The 27,002-nt window shown below is 48.7% G+C and overlaps 1 protein-coding gene across 1 annotated transcript in view; it reads right to left on the bottom strand.

The window, feature by feature from the left end:
• Positions 1-27,002, bottom strand: part of crocc2 (ciliary rootlet coiled-coil, rootletin family member 2) — a 328,062-nt gene that overhangs the window by 111,352 nt on the left and 189,708 nt on the right. The window contains exons 17-23 of the mRNA XM_038817133.1: positions 21,750-21,980; positions 17,904-18,097; positions 15,500-15,627; positions 13,773-13,942; positions 11,291-11,470; positions 7,228-7,362; positions 6,863-7,006 (exon numbers count right to left, since the gene is read on the bottom strand). Of these exons, the coding sequence (XP_038673061.1) occupies positions 6,863-7,006; positions 7,228-7,362; positions 11,291-11,470; positions 13,773-13,942; positions 15,500-15,627; positions 17,904-18,097; positions 21,750-21,980 (1,182 nt within the window). The remainder of the gene's footprint in view (positions 1-6,862; positions 7,007-7,227; positions 7,363-11,290; positions 11,471-13,772; positions 13,943-15,499; positions 15,628-17,903; positions 18,098-21,749; positions 21,981-27,002) is intronic.

The raw sequence follows: 27,002 nt of genomic DNA, 5'->3' as shown, positions 1-27,002 counted from the left end.
TGTCCAGAAGGTGTACCTGAGCAAGACTCCGTGTTCAAGTGAAGGCAAGCATCCAGCAGCGGGCAGCAGAGCGGAGCCACTGATTGGCTGTTGCGGGGAAAATTTGCATAAGTGCATTGCGGTCACTGTATCCAGAAGGTTGTTGGCGGAGGAGCTGTTGTCAAGTGACAGTTAAACCCCAAACACTTCTTCAGTATTTCCCTCCCTAACTCCTCCTCTAACCAAAAAAACCAATCACTGTAAGGATCCCAGCCGAGTAAAGATCAAGAGGGAGACTCGAGGGCAGGTAGAAGTAGAAAGAAGTTGAACCATGACGTCACAGCCAGCAGGTAAGTGATTGGCTGGTGACTGGTAAGTAGTTTTTCTTTTCCCTGAGGTGTATTGATAAGGTAAAGTTTTTCTATTTCTATTTTTTTTATTATTGTGTAATTGGGAACAATTTTTCTTTTTTTTTTTCCTTTTTCATTGATCTATTATTTGATATTATAATTGGACTAAGTTAAGTTTAAGATTAAAAATGGCAGGAGATCTCAGACCCGTGTTATATTCCTCTTCCTCAACGTGGGAGCTCAGGGATGTGGCTGATATCCCTGGCTCCTTCATGTGCGGGAAGTGTGTCCAGCTGCAGCTCCTGTTAGACCGCATGACGGCTCTGGAGCTGTGGATGGACTCACTTTGGGGAATCCGCGATGCTGAGGAGGTCGTGGATAGTACGATTAGCGAATTGGTCACACCACAGATTAGGATTGCTGAGGGAGAAAGGGAATGGGTGACCAAAAGGCAGAGAAAAAGCAGGAGGGCAGTGCAGGTGTCCCCTGCGGTCATCTCCCTCCAAAACAGGTATACCGTTTTGGATACTGTTGGGGGAAATGGCTCACCAGGGGAAGGCTGCAGTAGCCAGGTTCATGTCACCGTGGATGGCTCTGCTATCCAGAGGGCAGGAAAAAGACTGCAGGGGATTCAATTGTAAGGGGAGTAGATAGGTGGTTCTGTGGACGAAAACAGGACTCCCGAATGGTATGTTGCCTCCCAGGTGCACGGGTCAGGGACGTCTCAGATCGGCTGCAGAACATTCTGAAGGGGGAGGGTGAACAGCCAGTTGTCATGGTGCATATAGGTACCAATGATATAGGTAAAAAATGGGATGAAGTCCTGCAAGCAGAATTTTGGGAGTTAGGAGCCAAGTTAAAAAGTCGGACCTCAGAGGTAGTAATCTCTGGATTGCTACCAGTGCCATGTGGAAGTCAGAGTCAGGGCCGGCCCAAGGTACCGGCAACTCGGGCAGTCGCCCGGGGCGCCATGTGCTAGGGGGCGCCAGAGACTCGGGTCCCGCGCATGCGCAGTTGGGCCGGTGCCAACCAGCGCATGCGCGGTGGCCGCCCTCCTCCAGGGCGGCCCCCTCCGCCCCACCCTCCCCTCCGGCCCCCCCCCTCGCCCCCCCCCCCTCGGCGCCCCCCCCTCCCTCCGGCCCCCCCCTCACCCCCCCCTCGCCCCCCCCCCCTCGGCGTCCCCCCCTCGCCGCCCCCCCCTCCCCTCGGCCCCTCCCCTCGGCCCCCCCCCTCACCCCCCTCCACCCCACCCTCCCCCCTCCTCCGGCTGCCCCCCCCCTCCGGGCCCTCCCCCTCGCCCCCCCCTTCCTCGCCCCCCCCTCGCCTCGCCCCCCCCCCCATCGGCCCCCCCCTCGGCCCCCTCCCCTCGGTTCCCCCCCCCTCGCCCCCCCCCCTCGCGCCCCCCCCCTCGGCCCCCCCCCTCGCCCCCCCCTCCCCCGGCCCCGCCCCTCCTCCCCTCCCCCCCCCCCCGAAGGGCTCTGAAGTTCAGCTTGCCCGGGGCGCCAGCAACCCTAGGGCCGGCGCTGGTCAGAGTAGAAATGAAAGAATAGGCAGGATGAATGCGTGGCTTGAGAGAGGGTGCAGGAGGGAGGGGTTCAGATTTTTGGGACATTGGGACCAGTTCTGGGGGAGGTGGGACTACTACAAATTGGACAGTCTAAACCTGGGCCAGACTGGAACCAATGTCCATGGGCGTGCTTTTGCTAACGCTGTTGGGGAGAGTTTAAACTAAGGTGGCAGGGAGATGGGAACCAAATGAGGTTAGTGGACATTAAGGAGGTAATAACTAAAGCCTGTAAGGAACTAGATCATGAAGTCAGCGTGACTAAGGGGAAGAGTAGGCAGGGAGAAGATGATGAATGCAAAGGGACTGGTGGTTTGAGGTGCATTTGTTTTAATGCAAAAAGTATAGTAGGTAAGGCAGATGAACTTAGGGCTTGGATTAATACCCAGGAGTATGATGTTATTGCTATTACTGAGACTTGGTTGAGGGAAGGACATGATTGGCAACTAAATATCACAGGATATTGATGCTTCAGGCGGGATAGAGAGGGTGGTAAAAGGGGTGGAGGAGTTGCATTACTGGACAGAGAGGATATCACAGCTGTGCTGAAGGAGGGCACTATGGAGGACTCGAGCAGTGAGGCGATATGGACAGAGCTCAGAAATAGGAAGTGTGCGGGAACAATGTTGGGGCTGTACTACAGACCTCCCAACAATGAGCGTGAGATAGGTGTACAAATATGTAAACAGATTATGGAAAGATGTCGGAGCAACAGGGTGGTGGTGATAGGAGACTTTAATTTTCCCAACATTGACTGGGATACACTTAGTGTCAGAGGTCTAGATGGAGCAGAATTTGTTAGGAGCATCCAGGAGGGTTTTCGAGAGAAGTACGTAAATAGTCCAACTTGGGAAGGGGCCTTACTGGACCTGGTGTTGGGGAATGAGCCCGGCTAGGTGGTTGAAGTTTCAGTCGGGGAGTACTTTGGGAATAGTGATCACAATTCCGTAAGTTTTAGAATACACATGGACAAAGACGAGAGTGGCCCTAAAGGAAGAGTGCTAAATTGGGGGAAGGCCAACTATACCAAAATTCGGCAGGAGCTGGGGAATGTGGATTGGGAGCAGCTGTTTGAAGGTAAATCCATGTTTGATATATGGGAGACTTTTAAAGAGAGGTTGATTAGAGTTCAGGACAGACATGTCCCTGTGAAAGTGAGGGATAGAAATGGCAAGATTAGGGAACCATGAATGACAGGTGAAATTGTGAGACTAGCTGAGAGGAAAAAGGAAGCATGCATAAGGTCTAGGCGACTGAAGACAGACAAAGTTTTGGAAGAATATCGGGAATATAGGACCAATCTGAAACGAGGAATCAAGAGGGCTAAAAGGGGTCATGAAATATCCTTAGCAAACAGGGTTAAGGAAAATCCCAAAGCCTTTTATTCATATATAAGGAGCAAGAGGGTAACTAGAGAAAGGATTTGTACACTCACGACAAAGGAGGAAAGTTATGCATGGAGTCAGAGAAAATGGGTGAGATTCTTAACGAATATTTGCATCGGTATTCACCGAGGAGAGGGATATGACGGATGTTGAGGTTAGGGATAGATGGTTGATTTCTCTAGGTCAAGTCGGCATAAGGAGGGAGGATGTGTTGGGTATTCTAAAAGGCATTAAGGTGCACAAGTCCCCAGGTCTGGATGGGATCTATCCCAGGTTGCTGAGGGAAGTGAGAGAGGAAATAGCTGGGGCCTTAACAGATATCTTTGCAGCATCCTTGAACACGGATGAGATACCGGAGGACTGGAGAATTTGCTAATGTGGTCCCCTTGTTTAAGAAGGGTAGCAGGGATAATCCAGGTAATTATAGACCGGTGAGCCTGACGTCAGTGGTAGGGAAGCTGCTGGAGAAGATACTGAGGGATAGGATCTATTCACATTTGGAAGAAAATGGGCTTATCAGTGATAGGCAACATGGTTTTCTGCAGGGAAGGTCAGAGGTCTAGATGGAGCAGAATTTGTAAGGAGCATCCAGGAGGGTTTTCTAGAGAAGTATGTAAATAGTCCAACTCGGGAAGGGGCCATACTGTAACAGTTAAGGGACCAACTTAATAGGATTCTTTGAGGAAGTGTCAAAGTTGATTGATGAGGGAAGGGCTGTAGATGTCATATACATGGACTTCAGTAAGACATTTGGTAAGGTTCCTAATGGTAGGCTGATGGAGAAAGTGAAGTATTATGGGGTCCAGGGTGTACTAGCTAGATGGATAAAGAACTGGCTAGGCAACAGGAGACAGAAAGTAGTAGTGGAAGGGAGTTTCTCAAAATGGAGAACTGTGACCAGTGGTGTTCCACAGGGATCCGTGCTGGGACCACTGTTGTTTGTGATATACATAAAAGATCTGGAGGAAGGTATAGGTGGTCTGATTAGCAAGTTCGCAGATGACACTAAGATTGGTGGAGTAGCAGATAATGAAGGGGACTGTCAGAGAATACAGCAGAATATAGATAGATTGGAGAGTTGAGCGGAGAAATGGAAGATGGAGCTCCATCCGGGCAAATGCAATGTGATGCATTTTGGAAGATCCAATTCAAGAGCGAACTATTCGGTAAATGAAAAAGCCCTGGGGAAAATTGATGTACAGAGAGATCTGGGTGTTCAGGTCCATTGTACCTTGAAGGTGGCTGCGCAGGTCAATAGAGTGGTCAAGAAGGCAAAGGGCATGCTTTCCTTCATCGGGAAGGGTTATTGAGTATAAAGGTTGGCAGGTCATGTTACAGTTGTATAAGACTTTGGTACGGCCACATTTGGAATACTGTGTACAGTTCTGGTCGCCACATTACCAAAAGGATGTGGATGCTTTGGAGAAGGTGCAGAGGAGGTTCACCAGGATGTTGCCTGGTATGGAGGGCACTAGCTATGAAGAGAGGTTGAGTAGATTAGGATTATTTTCATTAGAAAGACGAAGGTTGAGGGGGGACCTCATTGAGGTCTACAAAATCATGAGAGGTATAGACAGGGTGGATAGCAAGAAACTTTTTCCCAGAGTGGGGGACTCAATTACTAGGGGTCACGAGTTCAAGGTGGGAGGGGCAAAGTTTAAGGGATATATGCGTGGAAAGTTCTTTACGCAGAGGGTGGTGGGTGCCTGGAACGCATTGCCGCGGAGGTGGTAGAGGCGGGCATGATAGCGTCATTTAAGATGCATCTAGACAGATACATGAATGGGCAGGGAGCAGAGGGATACAGATCCTTAAAAATAGGCGACAGTTTTAGATAGAGGATCTGGATCAGCGCAGGCTTGGAGGGCCAAAGGACCTGTTCCTGTGCTGTAATTTTTCTTTGCTCTTCTTCTTTGCTCTTTGTTCAATCGTGGCTGATATGTTTCTCATCCCCATTCTCCTGCCTTCTCCCCATAACCCCTGATCCCCTTATTAATCAAGAACCTATCTATCTCTGTCTTAAAGACACTCAGTGATTTAGCCTCCACAGCCTTCTGCGGAAAAGAGTTCCACAAATTCACCACCCTCTGACTGAAGAAATTCCTCCTCATCTCTGTTTTGAAGGATTGTCCCTTTAGTCGGAGATTGTGTCCTCTGGTCCTAGTTTTTCCTACAAGTAGAAACATCCTCCCCACTCTATCCAGGCCTCGCAGTATCCTGTAAGTTTCAATAAGATCCCCCCTCATCCTTCTGAATTCCAATGAGTACAGACCCAGAGTCCTCAACCATTCCTTATACGGCAAGCTCCTCAATCCATGGATCATTCTTGTGAACCTCCTCTGAAACTTTTCCAAGGCCAGCACATCCTTCCTTAGATATGGGGCCCAAAACTGCTCACAATACTCCAAATGGGGTCTGACTAGAGACATATAGAGTCTCAGAAATACATCATAACGCAGCCCTCTGGCACAATGGATGTGCCTCATGGCTCTTCTCTTTACTGCGTCCAGTCAATTGAATGTCAGTTATTTCTTGGCAATCAGAGCTTGATACTGTATGCAAGGGGCAATCTACATAATTTGATCCTTAACGCCCCTGACTTATAGTCTACTGCCTTGTCTATATATTTCAAAATCCAACAGACTTTGTGGATTGTTGCTCTGTATTGGTTGGGAATGTTTAAAATCAAACCTACTGAGAGTCCTAGGCCTCTTTCTGTTTCATTCTAGCTATTTTAACATTGTTAGTGAGTCGACCTATTGTTAGGTTTTTCCTTCCTTTTGTGTAGCACTCTAGCGATGATGTTATCCTGCAGTGTGTGAGTCGCGAATTTAGGGAGGAGATGAAAATACTCAGAAAGGATGGATGAGGTATGTAGAACCATCAAGCAGTCAGGTTATTTAATCCCCGACCCTATGAAAATAAAAAAAGCCTGCCCGTGTTTGTGAGAGTTGAGGAAATTTAAGTTGTGAAGTTGTTTAAACCCCAATCCTTTAAAAATTTGAAGAAAAACACAGCCTGTCAATGTCACTGAGAGTGAAAATAAATTGGTGCAGCAGGTACAGTAGCTGCTTATTGACGCTACCCCAATGGCTATCATTATATCATTATTTATGTTTGTCTGCTTCATATAACCTATCATTATCTCAGTCGGGGATCCAAAGTATACCGTTTGATTGACAGCTCAAATAGGTAATTAAATAATTAGCTCTCTTTGATGTGGGGTAATGAATTCAAATGTTTGTTTTATAATTAAGTAAATTAAGAATTTTAGAGGATTAAAATGTTTTGAATGGGGTTTCACGCATGTGGTGTTCTTTTGTGAGCAAAATTCCAGGCCATAGTGTCTTCATTTCAACTATTTGCTTATACTGAATATATAAGTCTACCTCTTTCCTCTTGGTCTAAACTACGGGTCCCTGAGTAAGCTTTCCATGAAAGTCTTTTCACTTCAGAGTGATGTGATATTCCATGTGTATCAATGTAGCACAGTAATAAAGAGAAAACCAAACTCACTAGGAGTCCATTCAATTAGACACAGCTTTGACTCTTGGGAAGTGTAAATAAGTAATTTTTGAACGCACCTCCCTGAGGGTCACTTCTCTCTGACGTGTCAAGTCTTTAATCTGCTCATTGAAACCTTTGAGCTCTCTCTCATGGGTGGCCACCGCTTCCTCAAACTGACCTCGAAAAGTCCTTAGGTCATCATTAATGTTGTTAATTGTGTTCTAAACAAAAGGAGATGATACAAAAGATCAGTTCTTGGCTTATTCTCTTTTATTCTGTGTGCGATTTGCATTCCATACCATGGATTTATTTATGTAAATTATATAGCTTGCCTAACATGTCATTTGCAGATCTCTCCACAATTTGGCCTTGGCATCAATATTAACTCAGTTTTAAAAGGGAAAAACAATGCTCTTGAAATCAATGCTAAGTTAATTGTCACCTTGTCCTGCTCCTGTCGACTGTGTAACTCTCGTTTCACCCGGTCGACCTCCATGTTCGCATTGCCAAGTTCACGTTGGACGTGACCGAGTTTTTCGGACAGGATATTTTTCTCCGATTCCTTGAGACACAAAGCCTTTGAAAGAAAGAAATTTGCTCAGCTGGTTACAAGGAGCAGGATTCATAGAGCAGCCTGATGGCTGACAAAGAAAGAGAATGGAGAATTGGATCACAAAGGAAAACGGATGATTGGGCTTTTGTAACTGAGCAGGCGGATCACATTTTTCACATGGCATTGCCTGCAGCACTGATGGATGGACAGCAACACAGCTCCTGCCAAACAACTGCAGCTTCATCACTGCAACAATGTTATCAGATGGTGATTCCATCATCAGTCACATTAGACTTGCCTTTGATTTATTTTCCTCCTAACTGAAGGTGCGGATTGTGTTATGGTGGGCAGCAGAGATTAAACTGAGTCTAAGGGCTGCACATACTTTGCATTTTTCCAGATACATGAATATGTATGAATAAAGCCATCCATACATTCATCCATCCTGGAAGTGAATGAGTACGCTTCGAATCAATGACTTTCAGAAGAGTCTGAGAGGATGTCAGACTGAAAGGACGCATCCTATTTGGCCTTACAAGAGTGAACATGGCAGGGAAAATTGATTATCCCGTACAAGCATTGATAATGCACCCCAGCCATGCAAATGACAACACCCCCCTCCCCCTCCCCCCCCCCCCCCCCCCCCCCCCCCCCCACCACCACCCCTCCTTCCCAGGGGTTTGTGATTGAGTCTTCTACCAAGACTAGAGTTCTGTTTCACTGAACCACTGCCAGTGGAGCGAATCTTGTGGAATCTAATGGGCTAAATGTGGAATTTTCCCATTTTTTTCAGAGTGACGCAGTGGTTGGGAAAACCGCGTTACAGCTGCCGGCCCCAACCACTGCTTTCTCCGCCGTACTGTTCAGCTCACAACCGAAACAAAAGGGCGGGCCTCATGATGTAATGCTCTGATTGAACCTGTCCCGCTGGCAACGTAGGCTTTTACAGTGCAAGGGGGGCAGTGCCCAGGCGTGACCCTCTCCCTGAATAATGCACTCACCTGAACATCTCTGGCTAGTTCTGCTCGCATGGTGCCCACCGTGAGAGACCTGTTGTGATTCACATTGCCGTGTGACTATATTATGCAATGGAGGGGGAGGAAAGTGGGGGGGGGGGGTGAAATTATCAGGCTTAGAAGCCTGATAAACAAGTATATTCCAATGGAGATCCCAATGTGAAACTTTGGGAGTTCTGTTACATCATTTGCGGGCATGGGGACAATCAGAATGGTGTCAATCACATTTTGGGTCTCTCAAGGGATTTTTTTTTGTTTCAGCCACCAATCTAATTTGCCGAAAATGGGAGCCAAAATTCCCCTGGCTAAGTCTTTTGTACAGACATCAATTCCCCATCCACTAAAGTATGTACATTTAAAATGTTAATGAATAGCATATAAATATATCACATTCCAAATTAACAGGTCAGACTATTCTCAAAACAGAGCAATAATCATATTAATCCTGTGTCAAAAATTGCCCCAAACGTGTCTCTCTTTTCTCATGGATCGTATGCTTGACTTCTACTCTGCTGCTGAAACCTTGGGCTGTTGGTCTGGGTCTTGCTTGAAACTTCTGCTCAGGAACTGTGTATGCATATGAGATGTTCTTTCATCAGTGCTCCTCAGTGTCAACTTGAAGATGTGGAACTTCAAAGCATATTGTAGGTTCAAGCATCAGCCTTCACCACTTTTACTCTCTGCTAGTCTAGTCTTTAGACTGAGTAGTGCTCTCTGGTTTACACTATCTTGGGTTTGGACTTTTGTGTTTCATCTGTTGCCCATACTCTCCCACTTCCAGTTCCTAACCTGTTCCTATTAGTGCTGGTCGTCTGCTCACCAAACTAGTGGTTATTGGATAGGCACATGGAGCACACCAGAATGACAGGGAGTGGGATAGTTTGATCTTGGTTTCAGGCAATGCTCGGCACAACATCGAGGGCCGAAGGGCCTGTTCTGTGCTGTACTGTTAGACCAGAGTTCCTACCCCGAGTGCTGAACCTCTCCATCTTGAAGTGCAGTAATGAATAGCAGAAACTCAGGCACACGTTCCCTGTCACTGGCCAAGGTACACTGACAGCACCTGTACATCCTCACTACTCTCCAGCTGGCTTAGCACTGGCCAAAGGTCAAACCTGGAACATTCGGACCTTTTGTGGAACGGTACCGGGTGGTGCTATTACAGCAAACTAGCTTCTTTCTAAAGAATAAACGAAGAAAACACTTTCACAAAATGTATTCCTGAGTGGTTCTCTGATCCACATTAAGTGTTTAATTTACTGTAGAATGGACGTTTAAGGTTCACTGCCAAGAGCACAAAAAATTAACAATTCACACAAGAGCTGGAAGAATGATCACCTGACAGGCGATTAAGTTAAGCTGGAATTAAAGTGTTACATTTACAATGGAAACTGCAGACTTGGTTCACAATCATCTCATCTGGGCTCAATTAAAGTGCAGTAGTGGGGCTCAATTAAACAATAACCACTAGCACACATATGGAGCTGCTTTGTTTACAGAGCTGAATTACCAACCACCAGCAAATTAGTAGGTGGGATTTAATAGCCGACTATCAATGGGATGTTTCACCTATCAGAAGACAAATCTGCTGGAATGCTTGCGCAGGTCCAGTTCTTCGAAGGTCCCAGTTCGACCCACTTCCTTCCATTCAGTGGCCTACTGAGGTGGTCGAAGGTAGCCCTCAGGAATCTGCCAACGTCAATCTGTCGCCAAGTGTCATTAAATGAGCAAGAACTGCCAGAGTGATTCCTTCCTAATTCTGATCATAAAATGTGACCGTTTCTCTTTTAACCCTCTATAATGTGTGCGTCATCCTCGATGTAATGAGTGCCCCATCACTTCAATTCTTAGAGCACCTTGTTTTAGAGCAAAATAGTTTTTAAAAATTCATTTTTACGGGACGTGGGCTTTGCTGGCTAGGCCAACATTTATTGCTCATCTCTGATTGCTCCTTGAGAAGATGGTGGTGAGCTGCCTTCTTGAATCGCTGCGGTCCATGAGGTGTAGCTACACTCACAGCGCTATTAGGGAGGGAAGTTCAGGATTTTGGCCCAGCGACAGTGAATGTACGGCTGATATATTTCCAAGTCAGGATGCTGAACGACTTGGAGGGGTACTTCCAGGTGGTGTGGTTCCCATGTATCTGCTGCCTTTATCCTTCTAGATGGAAGTGGTCATGAGTTTGGAAGGCGCTGCCTAAGGAGCCTTGGTGAGTTCCTGCAGTGCACCTTGTAAATGGTACACACAGCTGCTACTATGCATCAGTGTGGAGGGAGCAAATGTTTGTGAATGTTTGTGGAAGGGGTGCCAATCAAGAGGGCTTCACTGGATGATGCCAAACTTCAAGCAAGTGAGTGGTATTCCATCACATTCCTGACTTGTGCTTTGCAGGTGGTGGATAAGTTTTAGGGAGTCAGCAGGTGAGTTCCTCGCTGCAGGGTTCTTAGCCTCTGACCTACTCTTGAAATTTGAAATTGCTAGTCCTGTTCAGTTTCTGGCCAATGGTAACCTCCAGGATGTTGACCATAGGGGATTCAGCGATGGTAATGCCATTCAATGTCAAGAGGTGATAGTCGGATTCTCTCTTATTGGAGATGGTCATCGCCTGGCACTTGTGTGGTGTGAATGTTAATTGCCACTTGCAAACCCAAGCCTGAATACTCTCCAGGTCTTGCTGCATTTTCACTGCTTCAGTGTCTGAGGAGTCGTGAATGGTGCTAAAAATTGTGCAATAATCAATGAACATCTCCACATCTGATCTTATGGAAGGGAGGTCATTAGTGAAACAACTGAAGATGGTTGGGGCCTAAAGTCCTACCACTTTAATTCTATGTGGTGTCCCAGAGCACTGTGTATTATATACCTCTGTTGTATGATCCCATGGAGTATCTTGAAGTTTGCATTTGGATCTTTAAAGAAACCAACTTGTTCTTTACCTGCTGTTTCTGGCTCTCTGCCTGGATCAGACTCTCATCCCTCTCTTTTTGCAAACTGAGAATTTCTTCATTAAGCTCCTCTTTCTCTTCCTCAAAGCGGGCGACGAGGTCTTCCCGTTCTTGCTGAAGGCGTTGAACTATCTCTTCCTTCTCTGCACTCAGCTCAAGACGTAGGCTGTCCTGTGGGCACAGAATGCAGCTTCTGCCAGTCAAAAGCCATCAGTTTTCACTATGTATATTCCCCACCATTACCTTTTGATTCAACACATTTGACTGGAGGCATTTATTCAATACTTTTGCAGAATTCATATTTTTCAAGTTCTGCTGAATGTGACAATTTCAGAGTGTGTTTCAGGCTGACTGGTGTGAAGGTATGTTGCATGTTAACTGAGTATCAATTGTATTCTGTCACCATGAAGCCCCAGGATTCTCTGGGACTGATCTGCAATTTAGCTTTTCGGCCTGTGTCAGACCTTCCCAGGACATGTTTTGTCCTGTACCTCTGCAGGCCTTGTGCATGCATTGTGCTTGTGTTTTTCATTAGAATTTTTTTCCAAATTAAGGGGCAATTTAGCATGGTCAATATACCTACCCTGCACATCTTTGGGTTGTGGAGCTGTGACCCACGCAGACACGGGGAGAATGTACAAATTCCACACGGACAGTGACCTGGGGCCATGATCGAACACAGGTCATCGGCGCCAAGAGGCAGCAGTGCTAACCACTGCGCCACCATGCCGTCCCTATGCGTTGGGCTTGTGTTCAATCGAGCAAAGGCAGCATTAGGTTCGGAGCTTGTCATGTGTCTGTGACCCCCCCACGCTCACAGGTTCACTAGCATCACCCCACCATGCACCCCTTCCCAACACCCTCACAGGTTCACCAACACCACCCCACTACGCCCCCCCTCCCCCCCACACTGACAGGTTCACCAACACCATTCCACCTCTCACAGGTTCACCAGCACCACTCCACCCACACCCCATCACCCTCACAGATTCACCAACATCACTCCACCATGCCCCATCACCCTCACAGATTCACCAACATCACTCCACCATGCCCCATCACCCTCACAGATTCACCAACATCACTCCACCATGCCCCATCACCCTCACAGATTCACCAACATCACTCCACCATGCCCCATCACCCTCACAGATTCACCAACATCACTCCACCATGCCCCATCACCCTCGCAGGTTCACCAGCACCACCCCACCAACACCTCGGCCGGGATTCTCCGAGCCCCCGTGCCGCAATCGCGCCTGGTACGGGGCGGAGAAAGGGGCGCTGTACCCGCAATGCCTTCGCGCGATTATCTGGCGACCGGAGAATCGCCGCCAGCCGCACCCGCGCGGTCGACGCAGGGCCGGTTCAGGGGCCATTGAAAGAGGCCCCCGGGTTGATTCTGCATCGGCAGCTGGCTGAATTCCCGCAAGCGTGGTTCTAACATGGTTCCACCCGGCAGGAGCTTGGAGTCGTGGCTGCGGTGGCCGTCCTGTTGGGGGGGCCTCCACGACGGCCAGGCCCGCGATGGGGGGGTCACTGATCGGTGGGCACGTGCGATCTTGGGAGGGCCTGAGGGGGGGCTTAGTTCTTCGGTGCCGGCCCGCTGAGTGGGTCTGCTATGTCACGCGGGGCTGCCGCATGCACGGACCCGCGGCCAGAGGTGCAGGGCCCATATCGGCAGCCAGAGCTGCCTGGAGCACTCTGGCGCCCTGTAAACCCCCTTAAAAAACGGAGAATCACCCTGGACTTTCCAGAAAAAAGTTCGGAATGATTTGCGCCCGTTTTCTCGTGGGCATAGGGACATAGCCGCATTATTTTGGAATCCTGCTCCCCACCTCTCACAGGTTCACAAGCATTTGGACTGCCAAGTGTCTCTTATTTAGATTTGACTAGAGTTGGTCACCCTACCAAACACACAATTCTGTGGTTTTACTCATCCACTTTTGCGAACCGGGGATTATTACGACAAAATCTTCATTCGGGAAATTTTATGTTTTAAAACGTTCATGATAAGGTAGCTTGTACATGGGTTGTGAAAGGGGATTAGCTATATTCTATCATGGGGTGGACTGGAAATCATAGAATGTTTAACAGTGCAGAAGGAGGCCTTTCAGCCCATCGAATTCTACACCGCTCCTTGAAAGAGCACTCTACTTAAGCCCACACATCCATACTAACCCAGTAACCCCACCTAAACTTTGGGCACTACGGGGCAATTTTGTGTGGCCAATCCACCTAACCCATACATCTTTGGACTGTGGGAACAAACCGGAGCACCCGGAGGAAACCCACGAATATACGGGGAGAATGTGCAGACTCCGCACAGACAGTGACCCAAGCCAGAATCAAACACGGATCCCTGGCGCTGTGAAAGCAACGGTGCTAGCCACTGTGCTACCATGCCACCCACACTCTTGACATCGCCACTGACACCTCTTCATCAAGTCATTGTTGCTTGAATGCTACATACCTTTTCTTTCCGGAGGCGTTCAACGTCCTCCTCATGCACCAGTTTTTCATTTTTCAGTGAGATCTGTGCCTCTTGCTCCACTTGACTCAGTTTCTGCTGCAGCAGATCTTTATCTCGTTCAATGTTGATCAGCTGCAGCTCCATTTCCTTACGCACAATACCAATCTCCGCTGAAATGCACAAAGGGATGCGAGTTACCTCACTGTGAAACAGCAAAGTTCAGAGATGTTCAATCATACACCACACCTGGATTCTGACACAAGTGTGAAGCAGCTAGGCACAATAAGATAGGTCTCAGTTAGTTGAGGATGTAGCGAATCTGAATATGCTAGGATAGGTGTCACTGGTTGAGGGTGCAGTGAATTTGGGGGCAGTAAGACCACGTGGGAATCATCAGTTGATCTCCCTGTAGGGTTTGTGGTGCAAGAGTTCCCTTATCGAGCGGGCGGAGGACCAGCAGCTCCCAATGGCCCGGGCTGGTACTGCTCTTGTACGCAAGGTTGCGGCTCTTATTCTGTTGAGAATTAATTAAACCTTTGTTTTGCTGAGCCTGGCCTCGGCTGGGGTCATTACATTGGCAACGAGGAGTAAGAGCGGGATTCAGAGCAGCCGTTACAAAAAGAAGACTTAACTATGGTCAGGAAAGAAAACAGAAATGCCATTCTTTGGAAAATTAGAGCTGTATGGTGCTAACGTAGAAGTCTGTGCCCAGTATGCGGACCGCATGCACCAACTGCTCGCCCCTTCGCAGTTGCGGAATCGGTCCAGGTATGACAGCAGTTTTTCTGTCGTGAAAGTCCACGAATTCTACGTTGGCGTCAACACTTAAGGCTGGGTTCTCCGATTCTGAGGCTATGTCACCGAGGCTCCCCCCGATGGGGAGCTGGCAGCCACGCTACCCCTGGCTTTCCCTGCAGACACGGATGGAGAATTGCCGTGACCATGGCCGCGTATGCGCATGGCGGCGACCTGCAGCAATCGCGCCGTACAATATGGCGCTGACCGTGCATGGACCCGGCCTAGCAGATAGTGTCCCCCTGTAACCCCCCTCGCCACCCCTGGACCACCCCCCCCCACCAATCCCCCCCAAAACCCACAAAAGCCACCCTGGCCAGCGGAGCGGCTCCCCCCCCCCCCACCCAACCTGACTGTGGCGGCGCTGGACACAGTCCGCAGTCGCCATACAAGGTTGCCGAAACCTCAGATCACAAGTGATCCATGCCGTCGGGAAGTCGGCCCATTGGGGGAGGGTCTTCAGGTGACGTTCTGAGGCCGTCCTGATGGCGTGTGGACGACTCAGCGATGGCGCCGTTTTGGACTGGCCGGAGTGATTTCGGACCGATTTCGGCGTCAAAAAGGGATCTCCGGCCAATTGCCGAATGTGATTTTGGCATCGTCAATTGGAGAATCCCGCCCTTAGTCTCAGAAATGGAGAATCCCGCCCAAGGTGTTAGTTTGTTGGGTACAATGAGGTAAGGCACCGTGAGCTGGTACAATACGCTATTGAGGGAGGAACTAAACATGTACTGGATCATACCTGGTCCTGGACTGTGAAATAAAAGAGTATAATTATCTTGATGGCTATTATCCTGTCTGGGTGATCTCAGACATGTGATAATCTACATGCACATACACAAATACACATTTTAGAACAGATAATTACATATAAAGCATAGACACATTCATACATATAAAACCCGAGACTTGTATAATAGAACACACACAACCTAGAAGTGACTCCTTTGCAAGAAGAATGGTCTGGTTCTCTCCTTCCAGCTGTTCCTTACGGGTCTGAAGCTGTGAAACGAGTTGTTGAGATTCAAACAGGTTGGTCTCCAAAGCTTCCCTTTCGGCCCTGCAACAAAATAATAAACGGTAACTCAGAAAAACAGCTGGATCAGGATAGTGAAAAACAGCCATCCGCGGCGCAAATCCTGTAATGGTCGCTAAATCTCGCGTGTTTGCCCCGGCGAGATTTCAGTTTGGGATCCCCTCCCCATCCCGATGACCCAATCAGATTCACACCCTGGAAGGACAAGAGGCTGATTAGCATATTGGAGCATACATTAGAATATAATTCGCGGCTTGACGACGCTTCGCTACATATCAGCCCACCCATCCGGCGTGACGCCATGCCGGCTCGAATCAATGCTGGTGTTCAAAAATAACAAACAGTCGTGATGACCACCCTGGGGATGCACAGGTAAGTATAGCCCCTGGGTGGTGAGGCACATGCCCGCTGGCACCCTGCCACAGTGCCTGTGGAGTGTGCCGATTCTTTGTACGGGAGGGGGTGCAGTGTACCATTGACTTTGGGGTGAGGGCGTGCCCCAATGCTTGTTTTGAGGGGAAACTCCCTAGTGCTTGTGGGGTGGCGGGGGGGGGTCCTCCTTTTTGTGTCCTCCTAATGATGGCGCCCGATCTCTGGGCCGGCTCTATCAAGCCCCAGCCAGTTAGTGTGATGGCACAAACCATACCTCCAGATCCCTTGAGTACTGGGAATCTGGAGTGAAAACACGGCTGTGCCGCTGGAGAGCTGTACACTGGTCTTCAGTCAGAGATCAACACTCTGACAAATTTTAGGAAGACTCAACCTCACATGTCGGAGTGACAAGTCAGACACAACTCTGGATAATCCATGGAGGTTGGCTCTCGATCCGATCACCATGTATCTGGAGCCAGGTAGAACATAGAACAGTACAGCACAGAACAGGCCCTTCGGCCCTCGATGTTGTGTCGAGCAATGATCACCCTACTCAAACCCACGTATCCACCCTATACCCGTAACCCAACAACTCCCCCCCCCCCAACCTTACTTTTAAGGACACTACGGGCAATTTAGCATGGCCAATCCACCTAACCCGCACATCTTTGGACTGTGGGAGGAAACCGGAGCGCCCGGAGGAAACCCACGCACACACGGGGAGGACGTGCAGACTCCGCACAGACAGTGACCCAGCCGGGAACCGAACCTGGGACCCTGGAGCTGTGAAGCATTTATGCTAACCACCATGCTACTGTGCTGCTCATGCCATTGCTAATATCGCCTGACGTCACCTCTATCTCAGCTTATTGAAACCTTCATGCAAGTCTTTGTCACCTCCAGACGTGGATTCTTTCAGTGCACCACTGGCTGGTTGACCATGCTTTTCACTCTGCAAACTCGAGCTCATTCAAAATTCTGCAACCTGCGTTCACACTATTTGGGGAGCAATATCATGAAATACAACATATGACTTTGTTCCTTCACTGCCGCCCATTTAAATACTCTTAATAGTGCGATTCCGGCAAAAATCAGTTTGTAATCCATCCAATTTTACACACTGGACTACTTCTTGAAAGTTGAATGGGATCAACAGAAGAATCCTCCCTCACGTGTCCCACAGCTCAATCAGCCAAGGTGGGCCAAAAGGTTATACTGGATATCTAACGTCAATGTAATGTTATAGGCCAGGTTTTAGAGAACCCCAAAATGTATCATGGAGTTCACCTGACCCACAACTTTTAATAGATTGTGGTTATGGGGAGCACACAGGCCTACTTTACAGGTGTGATGCAACAGAGAACTAAAGTACTTTTAAATTAAAACTATGTTTATTTATGAAACCAGTTAACACTTTATAAACCCACAGTAAACATCTTAACAACTATCAACACCAATCATCCCCACAGATACAACATTCTAGAAGTAACCCTTAATCTTTCCTTGCAACATCCATAAGACAAAAGACCCTTTTTAACACGAGGATCAGGTTTAAATTCTCTACTGAGAGCGGTTATCACTTTGAAATCACCCAAATGATCTGGAGACAGTCTTTAGATTACAGAGAGATCCTTATACAGCTGTTTGCTTTGCCTGCAGCTATCCAGCTCTTAAAACAAAACTAAAAACACCCTGTAGCTACCTACTCAAAAACAAAAGTGAAAGATAGACAGCCCAGCTCCACCCACTCTCTAACATCACTGCAGCTATTTGACAAACACCCATTTCTTAAAGGTACATCCACTACAGCTATTTAATAAACACCCAGTTCTTAAAGATTCTCTCACATGAAATTAACCAGTGGCAATTTTGTTGGAGATTCACATTAAATGTTTAAATTCGGCACACACAGTCCCAGAATCCCCTACCTGAGACCAGCTACCTCCGCAGACAGGGCCCTGCTCTCCTTCTCTGCAGCCGTCAGCTGGACCACCAGGTTGGCAGTCTCCTTCATCAGTTCCTCCTTCTCCTTGCTGGCTCGGAGTAGTCCTTCGCTCTGAAACGCCACATCCCGTACTGCCTGGGACAGCTGTTCGTTCAGAGCCTGCTTATGCCTGTTTACCTGCTCGGGGCAAAGTCGGAGTGAAATTAAAATAAGCACCAAGAAGAGCCGGAAAAGGACAAAAAGGCCGCAGTCTCCAAAGGAGAAAGAACTGCTGGGGAATGGAATTTGACATTACAACTGTTGAGAGGTCATTCTGTCCCACCTGAGGCTTACAAATTTTCAGAATCTTCCACTTTCAGTTAAACGTCCAACATTCACAAGTTTCTTTTTTCCTTCAGTAAAGCTGACAGTTTGTGAATGAAGAGAGAGGCCATTTGCATTTTTAACTTATTCATTCATGGGAAATGGGTGTCGCCCATTTCTTTTTTTTTGTGTCGCCCATTTCTAATTGCCCTTGAACTGAGTTGCTCGGGCCATCTCAGAGGGCACTGGAAAAGTCAACTACATTGCTGTTAGTCTGGACTCATATGTCAGCCAGACCAGGTGAGGATGGCAGATTTCCTTCGCTAAAGAACATCAGTGAACCAGATGGGTTTTTATGACATTTGACAATGGTTTCATGATCAGCATTAGACTTTTATTTCCAGATTTTTATTGAATCCACCACTCACGTGGTGGGATTCAAACCCAGGTCGCTGGAATGGGATTACCCTGGGTCTCTGGCTTGCTAGCCCAGTGTCAATACCACTGTGCCGTAGCCTCCCCTATATTTACCAATGCCTTTGCAAAGATGGACAGTCATGAGTTCTGATGAAAAGTGACCACTCTGAAACATTACTCTGTTTCTCTCACCACAGATGCTGACAGACCTGCTGAGTATTCCATAAGTTTCTGTTTTTATGTCATGAGTTGGATCCCCACTCCCTGAATTCCCCCACGCAGATAACAATTCGCTATATTTCTACAGCATTCCTAACCTAACGAAAGGTCCCAAAGTGCTTTTCAAAAACTTATCAAACAAAGTAGATGTATAGAGTAGATGAAGTAAAACTGTTCCCCGCTGTTGAAAGAATCTTGAGAACGAGAGGGTGAATATTTAAAGTGATTAGCGAAAGAGGTAATGGAGACGCAAGGAGGAACTTTGGCACACAGGGGGCTGGTTAGGGTCTGGGCTGCACTGCCTGAGAGCGTGGTGGAGGCAGCTTTAACCGAGCAATCAAGTAGGAATTTATCTGAAAAGGAAGAATGTGCAGGGCAATGGGGAGAATGTGGGGGAATGGCACTCGGTGAACTACCACTCAGAGAGCAGACATGATGGGCCGATTGGCCTTCTGTGCTGTAACAATTTGGTGATTCTAGGACAAATGAGGGGATATTGGGCATGTGTTTATTTACCAAACTCATAGGGAGCAGGTCGGTCAAAAAATTGGGGAGAAACTGAAATTCTGGACCCGTAAGGCGTGGAGGCCGCGCATTTTGGATACCACGGAAAGAAAGGGTCAGAGGCCATGTGGTGAGGGGGAATCCCAGCCCTCTTGATCAGTGAGGAGGTCAGCGGCTTTGTGATGGGGCGTGATTCACAGGGACAAGGTCATTGGGGGGTCGGGGCGTACCCAAGTCTGGACACTCCTCCGATGGGCATTTGGAGCCAGTAGGTGGGTATGAAGGCATTTACTTCCAGGATCAACAAAATCCATGCCTTGAGGAAGCTGCCAAGTTTCCTGACATTCAAGAAATCTGCCCGACAGCAGATAAAAGTCAAAAACCTGAACAATAATGATGCTCACAGCCTCCAGCTAAAGCCAGGAATTGGTGTGTTTGAAGTTGGTTGAAAAGCAGATTTCTCAGACTTTAACCGTCCTACCTGACCCAAAAACCCAAAGATGCTGTTGTTTATTAAGGTTAAAATTCTCTTCATTAGGACAGGTGACCAGTAGCTTAGTCAAAGAGGTACATTTTTAAGAAGTGTCATAAAGGTGGAGAGAGATGTAGGAAGGCAGGGAGGTTTATGGAGGGAATTCTAGAGCTTCCGAACCCAGACAGCCGAAATGATGTGGAGATGCCAGCATTGGACTGGGGTGGGAACAGTAAGAAGTCTTATAACACCAGGTTAAAGTCCAGCAGGTTCATTTGGAATCACTAGCTTTTGGAGTGCAGCAACTTCATCTGGTGAGTGAATTTTGCACTTCTTACCTGAATATCCTCTGTAGTGGCCTAGCAAGCCACTCAAGGCAATAAATGCAGGCCCAGCCAGTGAGGCATCTGAAGCCAGCCCGAAAAGATACAGATGAGTGACAAAAAAAACTGGGGCGGGATTCTCCGACCCACCGCCGGGTCGGAGAATCGCCCGGGGCTGGCGTCAATCCCGCCCCCGCCGTGTCCCGAATTCTCCGCCACCCGAGATTCGGCGGGGTTGGAAATCGTGCCGCGCCAGTCGATGGGCCCCCTGCGGCGATTCTCCGGCCCGCGATAGGCCGAAGTCCCGCTGCTGACAAGCCTCTCCCACCGGCGTAGATTAAACCACCTAACTGACCGGCGGGAGCAGGCGGCATGGGCGGGCGCCGGGGTCCTGGGGGGGGGCGCGGGGTGATCTGACCCCAAGGGGTGCCCCCACGGTGGCCTGGCCCGCGATCGGGGACCACTGAGTGGCGGGCGGGCCTGTGCCGTGGAGGCACTCTGACACTTTGACTCTGCCGCTGATGCTCCGGCGCATGGCAGACTTACGACGGCCGGCGAAGTCCTTTCGGCCCCAGCTGGCATGGCGCCAAAGGCCATTCACGCCGGCGGAGCGGTAACCACTCCGGCGCGGGCCCAGCCACTCAATGTGAGGGCTTGGCCCCTAAAGATGCGCAGACTTCTGCACATTTGGGGCAGCCCGACGCCGGAGTGGTTCACACCACTCCAACACGCCGGGACCCCCCGCCCCGTCGGGTAGGGGAGAATCCCGGCCGTGATCTGGAGGGGAGTATTCAATTTTATATCCATGCCATCTCTAAGACCATCCAGTTCCACTTCTGTAACATCACTCACCTTTGTCTGTCTCAGCTCATCTGCTGCAAAAACCTTCATGCATGTCTTTGTCACACCTATATTTGATTATTTCGATGCACTTTTGATTGCTCTCCTGCATCCTATCCTCTTGTAAACTAGAGGTTGCCCCAAACTCTGCTGCCTGTGTCTTAACTCGCATCGGGTTCCATTCGCCCATCGTCTCCGTACTCGCTGACCTGCATTGAGTCCCAATCAAGCACTATCTTAATTTTAAAATTCTTATCCTTGGTTTCATGACTCTCCATGGCCTTGCCCCTCCCTACCTCTGTATTCTCCTCCAGCCTCGCAACTGTGATACCAACGCTTTTGCCTCTTGCGCATTGCCAATTCTAATTGTTCCACCATTGGTGATCCTGTCTTCAGCTGTCTAGATCCCCAGATCTGGATCTTCCTTTCAGCCTCCATGCCTGGCTTTATTCCTTTAAAGCACACATTATAACCTAACTCTGTGACTACTAGATTTTGGTCATTTGATCTAACATCTCCTTATATGGCTCAGTGGCATACTTTGGCTTCCAATGCTCCTGTGAAGCACCTTTCATTAAAAGCATTGTACGACTTTTTGTAAATTACCACCTTTTTGGCTTAGTTCCCACTGAGCGTCTCCCCCACCACTGCCCGCCCACAAAACAAAATATGCAAAACAGATTATGGGGATTTGTCCATGAAAAATGCTGCTTCTGTAGTTTATCTCAAATTCCAGTTCATGCTCCCATACCTGCCCGAGCTGCTCCTGAAGCTGACCTCGTTCCCGTTGCAGTATCAGCATTTCATGTTCCAGCTGCTCTCGGCTCTGCTCCACAATCTGCAGAGACTGGTCCAGTTCGTGTTTCTCTGTGTCCAGCTCCATCTTCTCCTGCTTCACACGGACTAACACATCCTGAATGCTAGCCTTTGCCTTTTCAACCTCTTTCTTCTGACCCTGCAGAGTTGATCTGTCATCTTCCATCTATCATTGAATGAAAAAGACAAATTAGAATCACCCTTTTTTGGTTTTGCCTTTGCTCAAGTTTTCAGCCTTGTTTGGGGCCACTGTGAATTTCATACTGGCAGCATAGATTATGTAAGAATCAGTCTGAAGGCAGCCCGAAAAGATACAGATCAAACCACTCCGTCCAAGCATTTTGGTCCAACCCAAGCCTGTACTGGTTCCCAAACTGAGATCTGAACCATTGGTAATTGAAACAGTTTCGTTCAAACACAGTTCTGGTTCAAACCATTTCAGCCATATACACAAAACAAGTCAAATTAGGATTGACCTTTTTTTCACCGGATACAGGTCTAATTCTGCAACAATAGGTGGAAACATTTCTTGTATTTTTCCTCTTCCAAGTGCCAATATTTTGACAGAATTGGATCAGGCAAGGGCGTGAAAATGGTCAGCGGTGTATTTCGCCCATTTTAATATCAGTGCAATTTCTTGCTGGAAGGACAAGGTTTCAATCAGCATGAGTGGATGTTTTGCAATGCCAGGCAAAGGTGCAAGTGCAGCGTCGGACATATTTTCCATCCTTTGCACAAAAGCAATGTGTCCAAGAAATATCTGCTGGTGTCATCACCACCATGATGTTAAGAGTTATGGGATGGGACATTTTAATGTTAAACACTGGAATCTCGTTCGAGAAGGCAACTCACCATCATCTTCCCAAGTGCAATTAGGGATGGGCAATAAATGCTGGCCTAGCCAGCGAAGCCAACATCCTGTAAATTAATAAAAAGTGATAATAATTTGTGGATTGCACTTTCTGGAGAATTTGACAGGCTAACCATTCACTGTTTAGAAAAAAACCTTTTCTAATCTCCTGTTCAATTCTGTCTTGTCATTTCAAATTTGTGTCCATCCATGTATCATCAATTACCTTACCATAGCCGTGACTTGGTGTCACGCCAGGGCCGTTAAGTCTCATGAGAGGACGCTTGAGACGCCTCGTTCGAAGTCGCAATCGGGATCTCGCCCTTACTCGACGAGATCTATATATGCGTATTTAAATGAATCATTAGGCTTATTTAAACACCACGTTCTCCCGTTACCAACGACCAAGCGGCTGAGCTTGTGGGACCTCGCTGGGCGCCGATTAGCACTGGTTTCCTCAAAACTGGACCAGGCATAATGGCACCTGAGGCGGGTCTCCCAGGCCATTAGAGATCCCTGAGGGTCAGGGGCAGAGCAGGATGGTATCCTGGCACTCCTGCTGGCACCCAAGCACCGCCAGATTGCCACCACGGCAGTGCATCTGCCAGCCTGGATGTGCTACCCAGGCACCCCTGGCAGTGTCACCCAGGCACATTGGCACTGCCAGGGTGGCACAGGCTGGCAGTGCCAAGGTGCCCGGGTGTCAGGTTGCTCAGCCCACGGGTCAGGCCGGGGGGGGGGGGGGGGGGGGGTGTCTTACCCTGAAGAGGTTGGATGAGAGAGGGCTTGACAACAAGGTTGGTGAAGTGGGTGGGTCCTGAGGCTACGGTGGGGTCCCTGAGAGAGGGTCGAAAGATCGGGGCTGCCTTTAAAATAACGCCCTGATACTCGAATAGTCTTTCTGCAATGGCGAGCTGAGCACATCAAAAGGAAATGACTAGAGCCTTGATGGGGAGTTCCTCGCCGAGGCCAAAAGAAATAGCAAAGTGCCGTTGAATAGCGGAGTCTTTCTTGGCAATACAGGCTCAGAGTAACACCCCGCCAAACTTGACTGAAACTGACTCTGAAATGTTTTCGTTGAATCACACTTCTTATACCCTCATTGTGATTCCTACCTGGGCTGTCCATTAATCGTCCACTAGGTGTTTGAGTATGTGCCTGGATCAAACAGAATGCTTCCCTTCCCGGTTGTCAATTGTAAATTCAGATAACAAACATGGCCTTCTTCATCAGGCAGCACGGTAGCATTGTGGATAGCCCAATGGCTTCACAGCTCCAGGGTCCCAGGTTCGATTCCGGCTTGGGTCTGTCTGTGCGGAGTCTGCACATCCTCCCTGTCTGTGCGTGGGTTTCCTCCGGGTGCTCCGGTTTCCTCCCACAGTCCAAAGATGTGCAGGTTTGGTGGATTGGCCACGATAAATTGCCCTTAGTGGCCAAAATTGCCCTTAGTGTTGGGTGGCGTTACAGGGTTATTGGGATAGGGGGAGGTGTTGACCTTGGGTGGTGTGCTCTTTCCAAGAGCCGGTGCAGACTCGATGGGCCGAATGGCCTCCTTCTGCACTGTAAATTCTATGAATTAAATACAACTTGGCCCCCACATGTAACTGAATATTGCACCATGTAATGCGATGAAATGTGTAGGACTCATTCCCTTTAAAATATTCAGGGCTGTCTTGAAGCAATGCTTGAAAAACCTGCCCCCGTCCAACCCCTTTGTTCCTTCATTATGTACAAGGACCTCTTTCTGAAGGAGCAACAGATAATTAAAAAGGAGTCATTAAAGTAAGTAGAATGTACGGGTCAGGCTCAGCGGCAGGGCCAGTGGTATGATGATGGTGGATAAGGGGGGGGTGGGCTGAGAGACCCCCAGTTAGGATAGTGACATGGAACGTGAGGGGGCTGGCAGGCCCAGGGTGCTGCCGCATCTTAAAAGTTAAAAGCCGCAGGAGACGCATCTTTTTAAAAATAAATTTAGAGTACCCAATTCATTTTTCCAATTAAGGGGCAATTTAGCATGGTCAATCCACCTACCCTGCACATCTTTGGGTTGTGGGGGCGAAACCCACGCAAACACAGGGAGAATGTGCAAACTCCACACGGACAGTGACCAAGAGCCGGGATCGAACCTGGGACCTCGGCGCCGTGAGGCAGCGGTGCTACTCACTGCGCCACCGTGCTGCCCTAGGAGACTCATCTGAGGGTGAAGGACCAACGGAAATTTAAAAAGGGCTGGGTTAGTCAGGTGTTTCATTCTGGATTTGACAGAAGAGCTCGAGGGGTAGCGGTAATGGTCAGCAAAAGTGTACGGTTCCAGATCGAGAAGGTGGTTGCAGATCAGGGGGGTAGTTATGTGATTATGACAGTGGCGCTGGAGGGGAGATTAGTGGCGCTGGTAAGTGTATATGGTCCCAATTGGGACAATGTGGGATTCGCGAAGAAGGTGTGTGGGACCATCCCTGACTTGGACACACATGCTAATAGTGGGGGGGGTCTGGAACTTGGTGCAGGAGCCAAAATTGGACAGGTCACAGCCGCGCTCGCTAGTCCCATCAAGGGGTGCGAAGGCGCTGGCTGGGCTAATGGTGGAAATGGGAGGGGTGGACCCTTGGAGGTTTCTGCACCCGAGGGAGCGGGAGTACTCGTTTTTCTCAGCGGTCCATAAGGTGTAGTCACGGATTGACTTTTTCATGGTGGGGAAGGCGCTACCGGCTGGGGTTAGAGGGTCTGAGTACTCGGCAATTGCAACATCAGATCATGCTCTGCATTGGGTGGATATGGTACTGGAGAAGGGGATGGTACAGAGATCAGGGTGGAAGTTAGATGTGGAACTGTTGGGGGACCGAGGGTTTTATGACAAAATTGAAAAAGTAATCGAGGAATATGTAGGTTTTAACTGCACGGGTGAGGTGTCAAAGGTGGTTGTCTGGGAGGCTTTAAAGGCAGTGGTGAGGGGTGAGGTGATCTCGTTCAAGGCTAGGCTAGACAAAGAGGGGAGGTTGGAATGTCAGAGGGTAATAGATGAGATGCTGGAGGTAGACAGGCAGTATGCAGAAAATAGGGACCCAGCGCAGTTGGAAAAGCGGAAGAAACTCCAGGCGAGCTTTCATCGACTATCTACCAGGAAGGTGGTACGCCAATTGAGGCGAGCAAAGGGGGCAGTTTACGAGCATGGAGAGAAGGCGGGTATGTTGGGGGGTCAGCTCCGTAGGGAGGCTGCGGCAAGGGAAATTGTCCAGGTGAGGGACAGGGCAGGGAAGTTGGTGGTAGCTCCAGATCAGATTAACAAGGTCTCTAAGGAAATCTATGAAAGGTTTACAGGTCAGTCACCTGGGGGAGGCCGGGAGATGCAGGAATTTCTAGATGGGCTGTAGTACCCGAGGTTAGGCAAAGGAGACAGGGATACATTAGAGGGGGTGATAGTGGAGCAAGAGATAAAAGATGCAATTGAGTGGGCACACGGTGGCCTAGTGGTTAGCACAACCGCCTCACGGCGCTGAGGTCCCAGGTTCGAATCCCGGCCCTGGGTCACTGTCCGTGTAGAGTTTGCACATTCTCCCCGTGTCTGGGTGGGTTTCGCCCCCACAACCCAAAAAATGTGCAGAGTAGGTGGATTGGCCATGCTAAATTGCCCCTTAATTGGAAAAAATAATTGGGTAATCTAAATTTATTTAAATAAAAAAAAAGAAAAAAAAAGATGCAATTGGGAGGATGCAGTCCGGGAAGGTGGCAGGGTCGGATGGGGTTCCTGTGGAATATTATAAAAAATTCAAAAATAAGCTGATGATGGGGATGTTTGAGGAGGCGATAGGGAAGGGGGTGTTACCACAAACTTTGGGCAGGCATCAATTTCCCTGTTACTTGAGAAATATAAGGATCCGACAGAGTGTAGGTCGTATCAGCCCATATCACTTTTAAACGTGGGCGCAAAGATTGGCGAAGGTACTGGCAGGTAGGCGAGAGGAGTGCCTCCCGAAGGTGATAGGTGAAGATCAGATGTGGTTTGTGAGAGGGAGGCAGCTCTTTTCGAACATTAGGAGGGTATTGAACATGGTTATGGTACCGGCAGAGGGGAAGGAAACAGAAGTGGTTGTGGCATTGGATGCCGAGAAAGCATTTGACTGGGTAGAATGGGGGTACTTGATGGCAGTTCTAGAGTGGTTTGGAATTAGACCCAGATTTGTGGACTGGGCAAAGCTATTGTATAAGGAGCCGAGGGCCAGTGTCCGCACAAATAACATCAGCTTAGAATACTTTCCTCTCCACCGTAGGACTAGGCAGGGATGTCCGATGTCCCCCAAGCTGTTGCACTCGTAATTGAGCCATTGGCCATCGCATAAA

This window comes from Scyliorhinus canicula, chromosome 13 (genome assembly GCF_902713615.1).
Source record: "Scyliorhinus canicula chromosome 13, sScyCan1.1, whole genome shotgun sequence".
Lineage (NCBI taxonomy): Eukaryota > Metazoa > Chordata > Chondrichthyes > Carcharhiniformes > Scyliorhinidae > Scyliorhinus > Scyliorhinus canicula.
This window is presented reverse-complemented; position numbering and strand designations above follow the sequence as displayed.